Source organism: Molossus molossus, unplaced genomic scaffold (assembly GCF_014108415.1).
Source record: "Molossus molossus isolate mMolMol1 unplaced genomic scaffold, mMolMol1.p scaffold_m16_p_3, whole genome shotgun sequence".
In the NCBI taxonomy this organism is placed as follows: Eukaryota; Metazoa; Chordata; class Mammalia; order Chiroptera; family Molossidae; genus Molossus; species Molossus molossus.
This window is the reverse complement of record NW_023425366.1, coordinates 99,202,201-99,218,615: the sequence shown is the minus strand read 5'-3', so window position 1 is coordinate 99,218,615 and position 16,415 is coordinate 99,202,201. Positions and strand designations below refer to the sequence as shown.

Genomic DNA, 16,415 nt, shown 5'->3' with positions numbered 1-16,415 from the left:
CTTGCACCTGTCCCATTTCTTATTGCTGCTCCCAGTACCTCAAATCTTTCCACAGCAGCTTAGGAGTTGGGGCCCCATTCACACTGTACTCAGGGGCTCTCATCTCTATGCCCATGTCCGTTACTAAGATTCCCATATACCAATCCAGCTCCATCTCTACCCAGAGAGATGAGGGGGTGGGGTGGGATGCTCTGACCAGGGCCCCAACAAGTGAAATAGGTGCACTGACAATCTTTGAAGGCAATGAGGATGGTCAGACTCCAGCCTCAGACTCCAGGGAAGAGACAGCAGGCTGAACTACAAGAGGCAGTAGAAATAGGTCCTGAACCTCTGAGAACCTTTGAGATAGGCTGATGCCCTCATTTTCTACACAAATGAGGAAAGCAGAGTCTGAGAAAAGGAAGACTTACACACAGCCCCCAAACAGGCTATACTCTCCAGGGCCAGAGGTGAGGGTGTCATCCCAGGGGATTCCCTGAGTAACACAGCAGGCATCCCAGTCTCACTTTGGGAAGCAGGAACCCAGGCCTCAGAAATAAGCAAGCAGGTTGCCAAAAGGAGTAAAGACAAGCAACAGGGAAACACACACACACACACACGCACACACACACAGAATCTGAGACTCCTGCAAAACACAGCTGTTCCATGGAGGACATTTTCCCAATTGGTGGGGAGCCAGAGAACCAGGGGCAGGGGAATGAGTCCAGCACCCACCCAAGCTCTGCTCACAAGGGAGATTCCTGCAGAGCCACCTCCCTCTTACTTCCCACCTTCCCAGCCCAGAGAGGACTCAGGGGTGCCACACGGGGGTTTATTCCAGTCACAGCTTCCAGAGAAACTCAACAATAAATTACATCATTAAATAAACTCCCTGCTGGACCACACCCCCTTCTACCCTCTCTCCACATGCTCCCCCAGGACATTGTGGGGACTCAGCCAGACCGACCCCCTGTACTGGGCCATAGGGGAGTGGGCCTCACTGGGTCCTCACATGTGAGGGTTGAAGGAGAGTCTCCCCGTCCTGGTCCTTGGCCCCCTTAAACTCACTTGCCTGACCTTGACAGCTGGGCAGCTGCTAGTCAGCTGTCTCCTCCAGAGGGGGGTGGTTTAGGAGGGGGCAATAGCCACCCTGAGTAGGCCTGTGTACCTAGAGGTGTGTGGGGTTCTCCAGAGAGGGGTCCGTCTTAGTCATGTGCAAGACCACGGTGGGGGCCTTATAGTGGCAGTGGGTGCCACGGCCATAGCCCCCTGGGGCCCGGCAGGCCTTTGCCCGGGCCCTGCCAGCTGCCATCTTGCGGTGGCATAGGCTTTGCCAGGTCTGGAAAGTCTTTGAGCTCCATACCCAGACACCGCTGGTTATACCCACCACCAGCGACATGAAGATTTTGAGCATAAAGACAGCCACAGTGGGCACTGAGCCCCCTTGCAGGGAGCAGTCCCTCCGGCCACCTGGAACGCTGGCTGGGGAACACGGCTGCTCCGTAGCCCGAAGGCGCCAGAAGTCCATATTGAGGCGTTCATAGACATAGCACACAATGACGCAGGTGGCAGGCACTGTGTAAAGGATGGAGAAGACTCCGATCTTGACCATGAGCTTCTCTAGCTTCTCTGTGTTGGTGCCGCCTGTTTTCATGATCTTGCGGATGTGGAAGAGGGCCACAAAGCCAGTCAGGAGGAAGCTGGTGCCCAACACCAAGTAGCAGGAGAGGGGCACCAGCACGAAGCCTGTGAGCGCAGCCGCGTCCATGCTGGCCACATAGCAGAGCCCAGTCAGCTCATCCCCGGCCACCTTGCGCAGTGTCAGGATAACGATGGTCTTCAGGGCTGGCAGGCCCCAGGCAGCCATGTGAAAGTAGCTGCCATGGGCCTCAATGGCCTCATGGCCCCATTTCTTGCCAGCTGCCAGGAACCAGGTGAGTGTCAGCACAACCCACCACAGGGAGCTGGCCATGCCGAAGTAGTAGAGCAGCAAGAAGACGAGGGTGCAGCCCGTGTTCTCTAGGCCCTCCTGGATCACATAGAGCGCACCCGCCTCCTGGTCGCAGGCCACGCTCTGGGCCCCGGCCACCGCGCGGATGAGGAAGGCCAGCGAGTAGACGTTGTAGCACATGGAGAGGAAAATGATGGGGCGCTCGGGGTACTGGAAGCGGTGAGGCTCCAGCAGAAAGGTGAGTACAGTGAAGGCCGTGGAGAAGAAGCACAGCGCTGACCACACAGCCATCCAGACGAGCGCGAAGTCCTTGTCGCGCCGCGACCAGAACACCTCAACACCCGGCCCGCAGCGCGGCGCGCAGGAGCGGCTCTTCTCTACATACTGGAACTTTTCGGGGTTCTCGCAGGTGCCGCCACCGCCCAGGCCCGGGGCTGCGTCTCCAGGGGGCCGCGCGGGCCGCGGTGCCACAGGCAGCATGCCCAGGCCCTTGTGGGGTTCGGCGGGACCAGTCGTGGCGTTCTCGGGTGCCTCCATGCAGAGAGCGTGCGGGTCGTTGCGTGTGGGCAGCCTGGCGCAGTCCAGGGAGTCCGGCCAGCCAAAGTTGAACTGCTCCATGATGGGCGCGCAGCGCAGCCGCGCCTGCTCGCACATGGGCCGGCAGGCGGGGATGGGCGTCGAGACCTGGTCCGTGCACATGGGCGCGTACAGCGAGCACAGGAAGAAGCGCAGGTGGCTGTGGCAGCCGTACTGAACAAGTGGCGCAAACTCCGCCAGCTCGGCGGCTGCCTCGCCCTGCGACGTGTGGCCCAGGAGGTTGGGCATACGGGTCAGGTTGTAGCCGATGCCGCGGCACATGGGGATCTCCACCGCCTGGCACGGCGGCGGCCCGCGCCCGCGCTCCGGATCGAAGCGGCCGATCTCCAGCGCCGCGCCCCCCGCCGCCAGCAGCTGCCACAGCAGTAGCGCCCGGCGGAGCGGCGGCACAGCCATCCCGGGTTGCCCCGGCCGAAGGCGGGAGGTCGGCCCCGGCTCACTCGGGCCGCGCCGTCCGGTGTCCCCGCGCCCGCCCGCCTCGTCGCTGAGCGCGGGCCATCGCCGAACCGCCCGCGTGTCTCCGGGCGCGGCTGGCCACTCTGGGCAGCGCGCAGAAAAGCCGCCCGAGGGAGAGGAGGCGCCGAGCCTCCACCGCCGCTGCCACTCCAGCGGCCGCCGAGACACAGCCGGCGCCGCCTCCCGAGGCGGCCGCTACAAGCCTCGGGGTGGGGCGCTGGTTGGACAAGCCCAGAGGCGGGTCCTCCGCGCGCTGGGTACGCCTTCGCCCGGGCTTTAAAGGCGCCGCGACCCGCAGCCTCCCCGGGGCATCCACGGGGGTGTGGTCCTGTGGGGCGGGTTGAAGTACGACATCGTCTGCCCGCTCACATTCGGTTGTTTCCCTTTCCTTGCTGTCCAGTCTTTCCTCGCAACAGGACAGTCAGTCGGAAGATTCCCACTCCTCCATGCTAAATCTTCTTACCCTAGGTGCAGAGACCCTTTCTAAGACTTCCGAGAGAGCGTGAGAAGCCTCAGCCTTGCACTCAGTTGACAGTTCAAGTACTGCCTCTGCCTCTCCATAGTTGTATGTGACTTTGGGTTCTTCTCGCTAAACTTCAGTTTCCTTTTCTGTGAATCAGGCATATAATCCTGTAAAAAATAACAATGTATTTGTTGTGCACATGCTACTCATCTGTTACATTTCACACTTGACCTCATTGTTTCTTCCGGACTCTTCCTTTCCCAGGTGAGGAAACTAAGGCTCAGAGAGGAGTGACATATCCAAGGGCATAGAGCTATTAAGTGTTCTATTTGTGATTGTTTGATTCCGACCTTGGTACATTTCACAATGTCCTGTGCTCCCCTTCCAGAGGTGTTGTTACCCTATTCTCCAGGAGACCCTGCTCCCTATAGGGTAGCCCCTCAACTCCCCTGAGAACCGCTTAGAAACTGCTTTCCTCACAGCTGGAGGACTCGATTTAACACCCTCAGTCTCCATTTCCCTCCTCCCCTCCTGTTCTCTGAGCTCCCTTGGCGCATGGCTTTCCCTATGAGTTCCTCTCTGTCCCGGGAGCCTGCAGTTCTCTGCTGCCTCTGCATCATCAGCCCACAGGCCACCAGAGAGCCCTGTTCTCCTTCCTGCGCCCGCAGAGCTTGAGCAATATATAGTGACATCCCACGGACATACTCTCCTCACTACACTATCAGAATGATACCGGATTATTACTCCCCCTGCTTCCATGGGCCACACCTAAACTGTGGAGATGGGGAGGACTTTCCTTCCCCTGATACAGATGGAACCACCAAGGCAGGACACAGTGCAGTAATTGTGAACCCCTGGGATATGGCACAGTTTGCTGGTGGTAGCTGACAATAAGTGAATGAGGTCTGCGACTGAGACCCCTTACTGCCCATCCCATCCCCCTGTACACCCCCAGGTTGTGAAGGTGTTTTTGAGGGGCTTGGGTTATGGGGGCTCCCTAGGGTCCCAGAGCACCTCAGCCCTCCTGATTCTGCTCAGCCAGGTACCCTCCATGGTTCCTGGGTAGCTCTGTGAGTGAAATGCAAGGGCACCCAGCAGGCCACCCAAGGGACCTTGCCCTGATTTGGGACTCACTTTGAGACTGCTGTCCCCACTCCCTTGTCCACCTCCCATCTGCCATCATCCCCTAGGAGTATCTGGAAGACTCAGACTCAGATTCAACATGTATGCTCAGCACAAGCCCAGTCACCCTAGCTGCTGTTCAGGGATGCTTAGATGATGAATGACTAAGGGAATGACCTGAACTGCAGGGGGCTAGGGAACTGACTGAGGACCTATGGTGAGCCAAGCAGGCCTAGGCCAGGCATTTCACAATGACTTTTTAGACTCTCATATTTCTACAAGGAATTCTGTGCCCATTTTACAGGTGAGAAATTGGAGCTCAGAAAAGATATTTGCCCTAGATTACAGAGCTCACAAGGTCAGGGTTGGCATTCAGGCTCTTCCACTGCATAAGGCTGCCTGTCACCTCCAGAGGAAGGGCCCCTGCCCCGCTGGCCCAGCTAAGCCATCACCACCCTGTTGTAGAACCTGGCATGTGGTGCGGGCTGAAGAAGTCAGGGCAGTGGCTGTAATTAGTGCTCACCTCCTCTTATAATTGTGCTGGAATGAGGAAGGGAGAAGGAAAGAAAGATGCTCTGTTGCAGGCCTGCACCCAGCCTCTTGCTCTCCACGAGTACATGAGAGATTGGGCATCCGTGGACATGCAGCCAGCACCGTGCCCAGAGCATAGTATACGCTCTGCTCATCTGAGCCATGAGAGATACTGCTGCAAGGCACTGAACTTCCCAAGGGGGTAGTGCAAGTGTGAGGTACCTTTGGAAAAAGGATGTTGCTATGATCACCTGGTCAAGAATAACAGGTTCATTCCCAAAATGCCAGTGGCAGCTTCCCATTACACAGGGGGAAGCTCCTGGTCGTGGAGATGACAGCAGAAACCCTTCAAGGCATAACTTCTCCACCTGCTTCTTTTTTTTTTTTTTATTAATTTATTTTTGTTACAGATGTTTCTCCTTTTTTTCCCATTGACACCCTCCTCCCCATCCCTCTCCACCCCATCCCCAGCTTTGTTGTCCATGTCCATTGGTTATGCGTACATGCATATAAGTTCTGTGGTTTATCTCTTCCCTCCCCCCAGCCCCTCTTCTGAGGGTTGTCAGTCTGTACCCTACTTCCACATCTCTGGGTCTATCCTGTTCCTCAGACTGTTATGTCATTATATTCCACTCCACCTGCTTCTTCATTTCCTGCCAAGCCCACCCCTATCCCAACCGCTCTAAGGAAACAACATGCCACCCCCGTCTCACCTCCAATCTCCCTAGCTCAGAGGCCCTTTGCTGCTGCTCTGGCTGGCACTTCAGCATCACCTCCTAGGGTAGCCCCTCTCCTGGATAGAGCTGGAGGCTCTGCTCTGTGGGCCCAGGGTCCTTGTCCACCCACTCTCTACCTACTTGTGCACCCACATACTGTTAGCCCTCTATCCATTCACCCCTCTGTTCCAATACCAGCAGCTGCTCAAGACCAAGGGGACATTTTATTTTTCTCCATATCTTGCCCCAAGGAGGTACAGGTGCATGGATGATAGTGGAGCATAGCCCTGCTTCCTGAGCCCCTACATTATGGTGTTGGTAGGAGGTGGCAGTTCCAGAGCTGTCCCCTTTGCTGGCAGCCAAATTGGGAAGCTCAAACCATTGTTAGGACTGGCCTGGGAGCCAGGATTTTTGTGCCCCTGCCCCCCTTACTGCACTCCCCATCAGGGTGTAGAGGAGTCAGAGGCCCTTCTTCTGGTAGCGGAATGGGGAGGGTGGCCCAGGAGCCACTGGATGCCAGGCCTGTCACCATGGCAACAGCTGCTCTTGGGAAGCCAGAGGTGGGGAGGGGGTGTGGAACAGCCCCTCCCCCATGCAGATGCTGCCTGGGAGAGAAGAGGCCTCTTGGGCCTCCTGCTACCCACTGGGCTTTGTCACTCGATCTCCCTCTTTACAAAGGCAGAACAATACCCGAGGAGCTCACTGAAAGGGAGACTATGAGGAGGACCAGAGGGGACCGTGAGGAGGGAGATTACCATCAATGCCTACCCCCATTCCTGCTCTACTGGCAGAGGGGGACAGAAGTGGGGGTGAGGTGGGAATGGAGCCCCTCTCAACTTATCCTTCTGGGGGAGATGTCTCCCTTCCTGGGGGCCCTTGGCTGTGAGCCAAGTTGCCCTGCATAAGTGGGAAGGGACACCTTCCTGACCTGTGTCCCCCTCCCAGTGCTCCAGTCTCCCTGAATCCCCCACTTCTGAGGCCCTTGCTACCACATCCTCTCTGACTGTAGCCACCACTCACGCCCATGGACATATGCTGTCCCTTCCTTCCCCCTCAGCTCTAATATTGCCATTTATAGGACAACCCCCACCTGATGGCCCTGGTGCCCACCTCTGTGCCTTGCATCCACCACACCTGGGCCTGCCTCCTCACAAGCCTGGGAGCTCCTGGGTGGCTTGTTGCCTGGCCTGGAAGAGGCTCTCATAAATGTCTGTGGTATGAAAGAATGTTGTCATGAGGAGGGGGCCACAAGGTCCTTCTGGAAGAGACTGAAGGCAAGTGGGGCCTGAGGTTAGGAAAGAGATGTTGATTGGACTCTTAGGGACAGGGGTGTTTGTGAATGAACAAGAACTAGGAGGGTTGATCCTGCATCTCTTCCAGGTGCCGGGGACACCCCTCAGGAGGCACTGTCAGTGGTGATGGAAGACCCAGTCGATACACTGACACACCTGCTCCTGGGCAGGGGCAGGGTGTAGTGTCACTGCAGCCTGGGTATTTAGACAGAGGTGGGTGTTGGCACGTGTGTGTGTGTGTGTGTGTGTGTGTGTGTGTGTGTATCAGGGATGAGTTAAGTGTGTGTACACACCCTAGGACATGCAGAGGCCTGATTATTCCTGTGTGTGCCTGCCTGTGCACCGGGCAGGGCTGGGTAAGACCATCTGGTGGGCCTCAGGGAATAGGCCCACCTCCCTGAGCCTGGTTCTGACTCAGATTTCCATTATGGGGATATCAAGGGCTGAACTAGACTGTTTCATTCTTACTAAAGAAGTGCTTTAAAAATTTCTTTTCAGGGCTTTTACAATTTTCACAACTAATTCAACATTAGACAGATGAGCAGAGAAATAAAATAATCATTTTTTTCTCTTCTTACAATCTTGGCACTCAGGCATCTCACCCTGGCAAGGTGGCTCAGTTGGTTGGAACATTGTCCCATACACCAAAAGGTTTCAGGTTCAATTCCTGGTCAGGGCACATACCTAGATTTCGGGTTCCATCCCTGGTCAGGGTGTATGCAGGAGGCAACCAATCAATGTTTCTCTGTCACATGTCTCTCTCTTTCCCTTCCTCTCTCTAAACATATCCTCGGGGAAGGAATTAAAAAAAAAAAGAGGTCAGGCATCTCTTTTGATACTTAAAAAAATGTGTTTTTATTGATTTTTTTTAGAGAGAGAGAGAGAGAAACATCAGTCTGAGAAACATGAATTGGCTGCCTCCTGCACGTCCCTTATGGCATGTGCCCTGACCGGGAATTGAACTGGGACCTCTCAGTCCATAGGATGATGCTCAATCCACTGAGCCACACTGGCTAGGCTCTTTTAATACTTTTTTCTAGACTTTACAAACACTTGTGTAGTATTTTTTCTTTTACTAAAATGGACTTAATATAGTAAATGAATATATCTAATTAATAATTAATTAATAATAAATTAATACAACAAATTAATACATTCACACCTCATTTTTCTTTCCTAATAATCTATTATGAATAGATGGATGAATATATGATATAAATAAGTAAAATGTGTCCTGCTGGTGTGGCTCAGTGGATTGAGCAGGACTGAGAGGTCTCGGTTTGATTCCCGGTCAGGGCACATGCCAAGGGTGCAGGCTTGATCCCCAGTAGGGGGCGTGCAGGAGGCAGCCAATTGATGTTTCTATCTCTCCCTTCCTCTCTCTAAAAAAATCAATATAGCCCTGACCGGTTTGGCTCAGTGGTTAGAGCGTCGGCCTGCGGTCCAGAGAGATCCGGGTTTGGTTCCTGCTAGGGGCACATACCTCGGTTGCAGTTTGTCCCTGGGTCCTGGTTGGGTCGTGCCGGTGGCAACCACTCGATGTGTCCCTTTCACGTCGATGTTTGTCTCTCTCTCTCCCCCTCCCATTCTGTCTGAACAAAAGATGGAGTAATGTCCTCGGGTGAAGATAAAAAATAATAATAAAAAAATCAATATAAACATATTTTTTAAAATGTTAATGGTAGAATCTAGATGGTGGATATTCAGGTGCTCACTACAAATTTTGTTAAACTTTTTTGTATATTTAAAATTTTTCATAATAAAATATATATTTAAAAAATTATTGTGAATGTCAACACACAGGGTCTGTGTAAATAAAGTTTTATTGAAACACATCCATGCTCATTGGTTTAGAATCTATGGTTGCCTTGGAGCTGCAATGGCAGAGTTGAGTAATTTTCACAGAAACCATATGGCCCACCAAGCTGAACATGTTTACTATTTGGCCCTTCACAGAAAAGCTTTGCCACCCATGAATGGACGTGTACTTTTATTTCTATGGTATAGTGTCTGAGTCAATGGGTATGTGAATTTTTAAAATTTTTATTTTTATACTCACCCGATGATTATTTTTGCATTTATCCTCAGATAGAGAGGGAGGAAGAAAGGGAGAGAAACATCCATGTGAGAGAGACACATCAACTAGTTGCCACCCACATGACCCCAACTGGGGCCAGGGACAAACTGCAACCAAGGTACGTGCCCTCAGCAGGAACCGAACCCAGGTCTCATTGGTCCGCAGGCCGACACTCTAACTGCTGAGCCAAAGCCGCCAGGGCGGTATATGAATTTTTAAAATAGCATTATTGAGATACATTATTGATGTAAAATAAACTTGCACATATTTAAAGTGCAATTTGATGAGTTTTGACATATGGACATACTTGGGAAATCATCACCACAATTGATCCAGATAATGAATATCTCTGAGTTAAATGCAAATATTTTACTGGGAAGTAGCACATTAAAAAGTTAATAACTGGTAAATATAATAACTGGTCAATATAGTACAAAATTAGTTTAATAATAATAACCATTTATTAAGAATTAATTCATATCTCATTTAATCCTCAAAACACCCTATGAGGTGATTATTTATTCTAATTTTTAGATGAATATTATTTATTCTAATTTTTAGTTGAAGCAACTTGCCTAAGGGCAACCCATAGCACCAGGATTTAAAAAATAATAATAATATATTCTTTAGCCCCAAAAGTTTTCTTGTGCGCTTTCTCCCCTTCTCCGGTGACCACTGAACTGCTGTCACTGTAGATTAGTTTGCATTTAGTTTATATAAATGAATGTCTATGTGATTTTTATGGGAATTTTAGGTAGCAAACATTAATTGAGCACCTATTTTCTGTCAGGCACTGCCTCCTTTGTGCCCTACGCAGCACACACCACAGACTGGGCTGGGTTCTGGGGACACAAAATGAACAAGATAGGACACCTGCCCTCTGATTGCTCATGGTTAGCTGGAGCCACCAAGAGAATAGTGACAACTGTGATTCCGCTGATATCTGTGATTAAAGAGGGAACCTGGGGGCAGGTTTCACAGAAGGTGACATATGAGCAGATTCTCAAACCCAAGTGGGAGCCAGATAGAATAGAGAAAAGAGAGTTCTAGACAGAGAGAACAGCTCTGTGAAAGCATTAGAGAGAAAACGGAAGCAGCCTGTTAGGCCCATAGTGAGGCTGAAAAGCCAAGATTTACCCTTGAGCAAAGGGGAGCCCCAGGAAGGTTTTAAGTGAGGGAGTGTTTTATGTGGTTTGTGCAGAGTGGAAGGGCAAAGAACAAATAGGGGCCCTGCTGGGGGTCAGCTGGGACCAGAAGAGGTGACAAGTACAGGAGTCCTGGAGATGGAGGTGCTTTAAGGGCACAGAGGGAAGGGGGGCAGGCAGGAGGGCAGAGCTAACTGCAGGAAACAAGTCCTTTCGTGCAGTGACTCCGGGAGCTGCTGGGAAGGGACGCGGTGTCTGCGTATGCAGGGGCAAAGGGCACCCCACCTCTAGGGAACCCCCATCTGTGTCCAGCCCCGGCCCTGCCAGGGCCGCTGCGGCCACCCTGTGGCCAGGACTCCCAGAGGCGCTCGCCACTGCTAAAAGCCGCTTTTGTGTGGCAGCTCCAGCTCCTGTTTCGTTGACGTTGGAACCTGCTGCTTATTTATCCAACTCGAAGGGAAATTCGGCAGCGGCTATGGGGAAAAAAATAACCTCAGCGGCCCAGCAAGGAGGAAAGAGTTCCTAGGCTGGGCCCCGCTGCCCTCCCACCACCCTGCCCAGCCCAGAGAGGGGCCTCACATTGTCCCCCAAGAAGGAGGCCTAGCAGGCCTGCCTCAACTCCAAGACCTGGGACCACCACCCTCTCTGAGGCTGCTGACTCTCTGTGGGCCCCTCTGTGGCTTCAGGAAAAGTCACTTGCATTCTGGGCAAACTAGTTCTCACCCCCCACACCCTCACCCTACCCCTGCGCCTGAGGAGGCTCCAGGTGGACGGTCCCTAGTGTGTCTGAGCCATTCTCCTGCCCCGCCCCAGCCCCACCACTGCAGCCAACCAAGGAGCCTGGATCTAGGCCACACCGGCCTCTCAAGGTGTGAGGGCAGAAGCTCAACAAAGCCTATCAGATTGGAGGGTGTGACCTTTAGCCACTCCAGACCATGAACTCCCTGCGTGGAGGAGAAGGTATGAACATCACCCCCAGGCCCACCACACCCAGCTCTCCACAGCACAGACCACCTCCCCTTCCTTGCATCAACCCTTTCGGATTCCAGTCCGATCTGCAGTCTGTGTGTCCTGTGAGGCCCTGTCACACCCACGGCCTTGTTTGCCCCCATTTTACATGAGGAAACTGAGGCTGAGGGATAGAGCGAGACCCCAGGCCTCCTGACACTAGGCCTGTGCCCTCCCTGCCTTAATTCTCTGCCTCAGATCATCATACCTGATGAGTTCACTTGCTTTTATGGCCTGGTGAGTGTGTCTGAAACCTTGTTTGTCTCTTTCCACAAAGATCTGCCCCAGGAGCTCCCACAGGCAGAGAGCATGTCCCTCCATCTTGGCTTATCCTGGTCCTTGCCTGTTCCTGGCCTCTTGTAGGTATGCGGTGGGGAAGGGAGAGTTATTCCATGGGAAGGCAAGTCCACCTCCCCTTCCCCAGTATGTCTCATTCTGTTTCGGTACCATTTCTGCAGGCACCCACGCACAGGGACAACCTCACATCTCTCTTTGAGGAGTTCAGGCCCTGGGAGGCAGTGTCACAGGCTGGCTCAGAACAGCATTTCGTTTTGGGATTCAGCTGCCTGGACTCAAACTGTGCCCTGCGGCCATCATCTTAGATCAGCTGCTGGGTGTCTCTGGCTGCAGTTTCCTCAGCAGGTAAAGGATGCTCTGGGGGTGCCAGTGTTCCAGGGAAGGCTGAGGGTCCTCAAGAGACAGCTCGTCACAGTACGGGGTCTGGACGCCACACACCAGCACTATCCCTTTACACCAGGCTTTCTCCCCCTTACTCCCCCTCCTCGCACACACATTCTTCAATCTCTCCTGAACTCTGGGTAAACTGTTGTCTCCAGTTGTCCTTCGAATTCCCAGGTCACCAGGGCTGCATTTTTTATTTTTCCATTTATCTTCAGATAGAGTGGTGGGGGTGGAGGGAAAGAGAGAACATCGACGTAAGAGAGACACATTGATTGGTTGCCTCCATATGACCCTGACCAGGTATGTGCCCTTGACCGGAATCGAACCCGCAACTCCTAGGTTCGTGGGCCGATAATCTAACAGCTGAGCCAAACCGGCCAGGGCAGGGCTGCATTTTTGTTTTCCTGGCCCCTTCCTCCATTACAACAAAATATTAAAAAGTTAAAATTTATGACTGTCTGAGCTATATTTTATGACTACATTACATATATGTACTGGGGATTGAACCTGCAACCCAGATATGAGCTCTTGACCAGAACTGAACCTGTGACCCTTCAGTCTGTGGGCCAATGCTCTAACCCAGGGCACGATTACATTATATTTCATGAATATATTAATATTATATATAAAAACACTTTTGACCTAAGAGTTTATTTTTTTTCTTCTGTTTTTAAAAGAAAGCATTTTGGTGGGTCCCTAAAAGGGTTGTGGGCCCTGGTACATACCCACTGAGCCAGATGGTTAAGTTGGCCCTGGCTGTTGACCTGCCCAGTTTCACCTCCTCCTATGGGACAGCTGTACTTCCCCCAGGAAACATACACACCGACAGGAACTTCGGTCTTTCTCTTTTGCCCAGAAGTCCATCCTCTCTTGTGCCTGGGCAAAGAAAGCTTCCTCCTGTGAAAGTGGGAGCGTTGGCCTGGGAGAGCTCAGCAGGCCTTCCCACGTCTTCTACAGATGAGAAAAATTATGATTCTACCCTCCTTGCTGTACAGATGGGCGGGCCAGCCTGAGGGCGCCTCCAGCCTAACTTGATGCAGTTGCCTCCCTTGTCTTCTGACCCCAAGTGTTCCCTGTATTATTATTACATTTTATCCTCACCCAAGGACACTTTTGCATTCATCTTCAGATAGAGCGGGGGGTGGGGGAGGGAGAGAGAAACATTGATGTGAGAGAGACACATTGAGTGGTTGCCATCCACACGACCCCAGTGGGGTGGGGATAAACTGCAACCATGGTACGTGCCCTTAGTGGGAACTAAACCTGGGACTCATCTACTCTGCTCCAAAGCCTTCACTGGCTCCCACCTTCTGGAGGGTCACACGCAAAAGGTCCAGTCTGGCAATCAAAGCCTTGTCCTGGGCTCAGTGTTCAGCCTTCCTGACTAGAGACAACCTCTAACTCATGGAGTCCAGTATTCCAACACTGTTGCTCTTTTTCTGGCCCCAAACACACCCTAAAACCCCTGAGCTTGGGCCACACCTTTGCTCAGGACAGTCCTTCTACTGACTGCATTCACCATTGCTTTGAGTTACTCTTTTTAAAGAGAAAGAAAATAAATATAATTTGTAACATATACTTTAAAGTCACAAGCATTATGCTCTGTGCCAACTTTAGACTACACGTGAGTTTAAATAATAAAAGTGAAAATCCACACTCTTTTTTTTTTTTTTAATCCTCACCTGAGGACATTTTTCCATTTTTTGTTCAGATAGAGTGGAATGGAGAGAGAGGAAGAGAGAGAGAGAGAAACATCGACGTGAAGGGACACATCGAGTGGCTGCCACCCACACAACCAACCAGGGCCGGGGATAAACTGCAACCGAGGTACGTGCCCTTAGTGGGAACCGAACCCGGGTCTCTCTGTACCGCAGGCCGACGCTCCAACCGCTGAGCCAAACCGGCCAGGGCAAAATCCACAGGCTCCCACCTCCCGCTCTCTGGAAGGGCCCGTTGGCAGTGGGTAGTGTCCCCCCAGACCTTCACAAACATGAACACATATGCCTACTTGCAAGTGAATAAAATTGGGATGTTTTTATTTATTTATAGTTAATTTTGTAATTAAAGTAATACATGCATATAGTTTTTAAAATATTGAGATATAATTTACATTAAAATCCACAAGTCTTAAGTGTTCACCTTGATAAATTATTGACAAAGTGAACACGCCTGCGTAACCACCACCCAACAAGACATAGAGCCTGCCCATCACCCCAGGGGGCTTCGGTCCCCTTCCGACTGTACTCACTGCACCCCCATCTCAGCTTAACTGCTCCTGTTCTTAAATGTTGTATAAATGGAATCATACGGTATTTGCTCTTTTGTGCTTGGCTTTTTTGCTCAGTGTATTACCTGTGCAACTCATCTATGTTGTTGGCATGTGTCTGTATTTTGTTCATTTTCATCGCTGAGTAGTGAGTGCTCCATTGTATAGGCATAGACAGTTGACTTTTTCATTCTCATGATAATGAGCATTTGGATGGTTTCCAGTTTGGGACTTCCTTACAGACTAACTGTTTGCGTCTCTCCTCCCCACTCCCCCCCAGTTTTTATATTGAAACTTAAACCCTCAACATCATGGTATTAGGAAGTGGGTTTTTGGGAGGTGATTTGGTCATGAGGGCCCTCATAAATGGGATTAGTAACCTTATTTTTTAAAAATATTTTTACTGCCCTGTCCGGTTTGGCTCAGCGGTTAGAGCGTCCGCCTGCGGTCCAGAGAGACCCGGGTTTGGTTCCCGCTAAGGGCATGTACCTCGGTTGCAGTTTGTCCCTGGCCCTGGTTGGTCGTGCGGGTGGCAGCCACTCGATGTGTCCCTTTCACATCGATGTTTTCCTCTCTCTCTCTCTTCCTCTCTCTCCCTCCCACTCTGTTTGTACAAAAAAAAAAAGATAAAAATATTTTTACTAATTTTTTTTTTTAGAGAGAGAGAGGAAGGGAAAGAGAGAGAGAAACATCAATGTGAGAGCAGAACATAGATCAGCTGTTTCCTGCACACCTCCTACCAGGGATTGAGCCTGAAACTCATGCATGTGCCCTGACCTGGAATTGAACGGGAAAACTTTCAGTAGTGCCCTTATTTTAAAAAAAGAAAAAGGCTCCAGAGAGCTTCTTAGCCCCTTAACCATAAAAAGATACAGGGAGAAGATGGTCATTAATGAACCAGGAAGTAGACTCTCACCAGATAACAAATCTGCTGGCACTTTGATCTTCTTTGCATCATCCTGTTCTTGTTTCATTATAAAAAATTTTAAGTATATCAAATAAGAATCTATAGAACAATGAAAATGCATGAATGACAGCTATGTGCATCAACACCGTGAGTCTTTAAATCATAAGGTTGAGTGAAAAATGCCGGACCTAACAGAATACATACTATTTGTTTATATAAAGTTTGGGAAGAGGCAAAACAAAACTAGATTGATATGATAAATGTTAAAGAAATGAAAAGAGGTGAACATCAAAATTGTTAGGTGGGATGTGGCAGTCAGGGTGGGGGCAGGGAATTGGTTAGGCTTGGGAAGGGCAGGCAGGTGGCTTCTGGGGTTGGCAGTGTTCTACTTCTTGACTGTGTAAGTGTCACACAGGTGTTCATTTGATAAGTTTTAATGTGAACCCTTAAGTTTGGGGCACTTTTCTGTGTACTACATTTTACTATTTAAGAAGGAAAAGGTACATGAAGTAAAGAGCAAAAGTCCTCATCCCTCTCCTCCCTGCAGAGATACCACTGTGGGTCTCGTTGGGTTTTCTTCCAGATATTTTTCTTTGCACTTACATCCCTATATACACATGTACATAGGATACAAGTTTTTTGTGTTTTCTTAAATAATATATGTCTCATTCTGTAACTTGTTTTCACTTGATGAGTCTCGGACCTGTTTAAAGCTCAATCCACCTTTTCCTTTTTTCTTTTTGTTAACCTCACCCGAGGATATTTTTCCATTGATTTTTAGAGAGAATGAGAGAGAGAGAGAGATTGCTGTAAGAGAGACACATCGATTGGTTGCCTCCTATATGTGCCCTAACCAGGGCCGGGATCAAACCTGCAACCCAGGTACGTGCCCTTGACTGGGTATCAAACCTACGGCCCTTTGTTGCGTGGGCTGATGCTCTAACCACTGAGAACACCAGGCAGGGCAGTCCACCTTCTTTTTTACAGCTGGGTCACTGTGTCATAGTATTTTATGCAGTATCAATGCATTATAGCTGGACTGAATTAGTAATGGTGCCTACTGCATGGGGTTGTTGTGAGGACAGGGCCTGGGCTGCACCAAGCTAGCCTTGAGCCAGTGACTTCACTCAGAGCTTCAGTTCCCTTATCTGGAAATGAAGTAGCTGTAAAGTGGGATTCACATGGGGGTCAAATGGGTCAGGACAGGAAAAGCTGTTCCTAACA

General features: G+C 50.9%; 1 protein-coding gene across 1 annotated transcript; it reads right to left on the bottom strand.

Annotated features, from left to right (window-relative positions):
- Window positions 1-1,015: 1,015 nt before the first annotated feature.
- Window positions 1,016-3,149, bottom strand: FZD9 (frizzled class receptor 9). The gene has a single exon (XM_036279489.1). The coding sequence runs from the start codon at window positions 2,921-2,923 to the stop codon at window positions 1,148-1,150; it is 1,776 nt and encodes a 591-aa protein (XP_036135382.1). The 5' UTR covers window positions 2,924-3,149; the 3' UTR covers window positions 1,016-1,147.
- Between the last annotated feature and the right edge of the window lie 13,266 nt (window positions 3,150-16,415).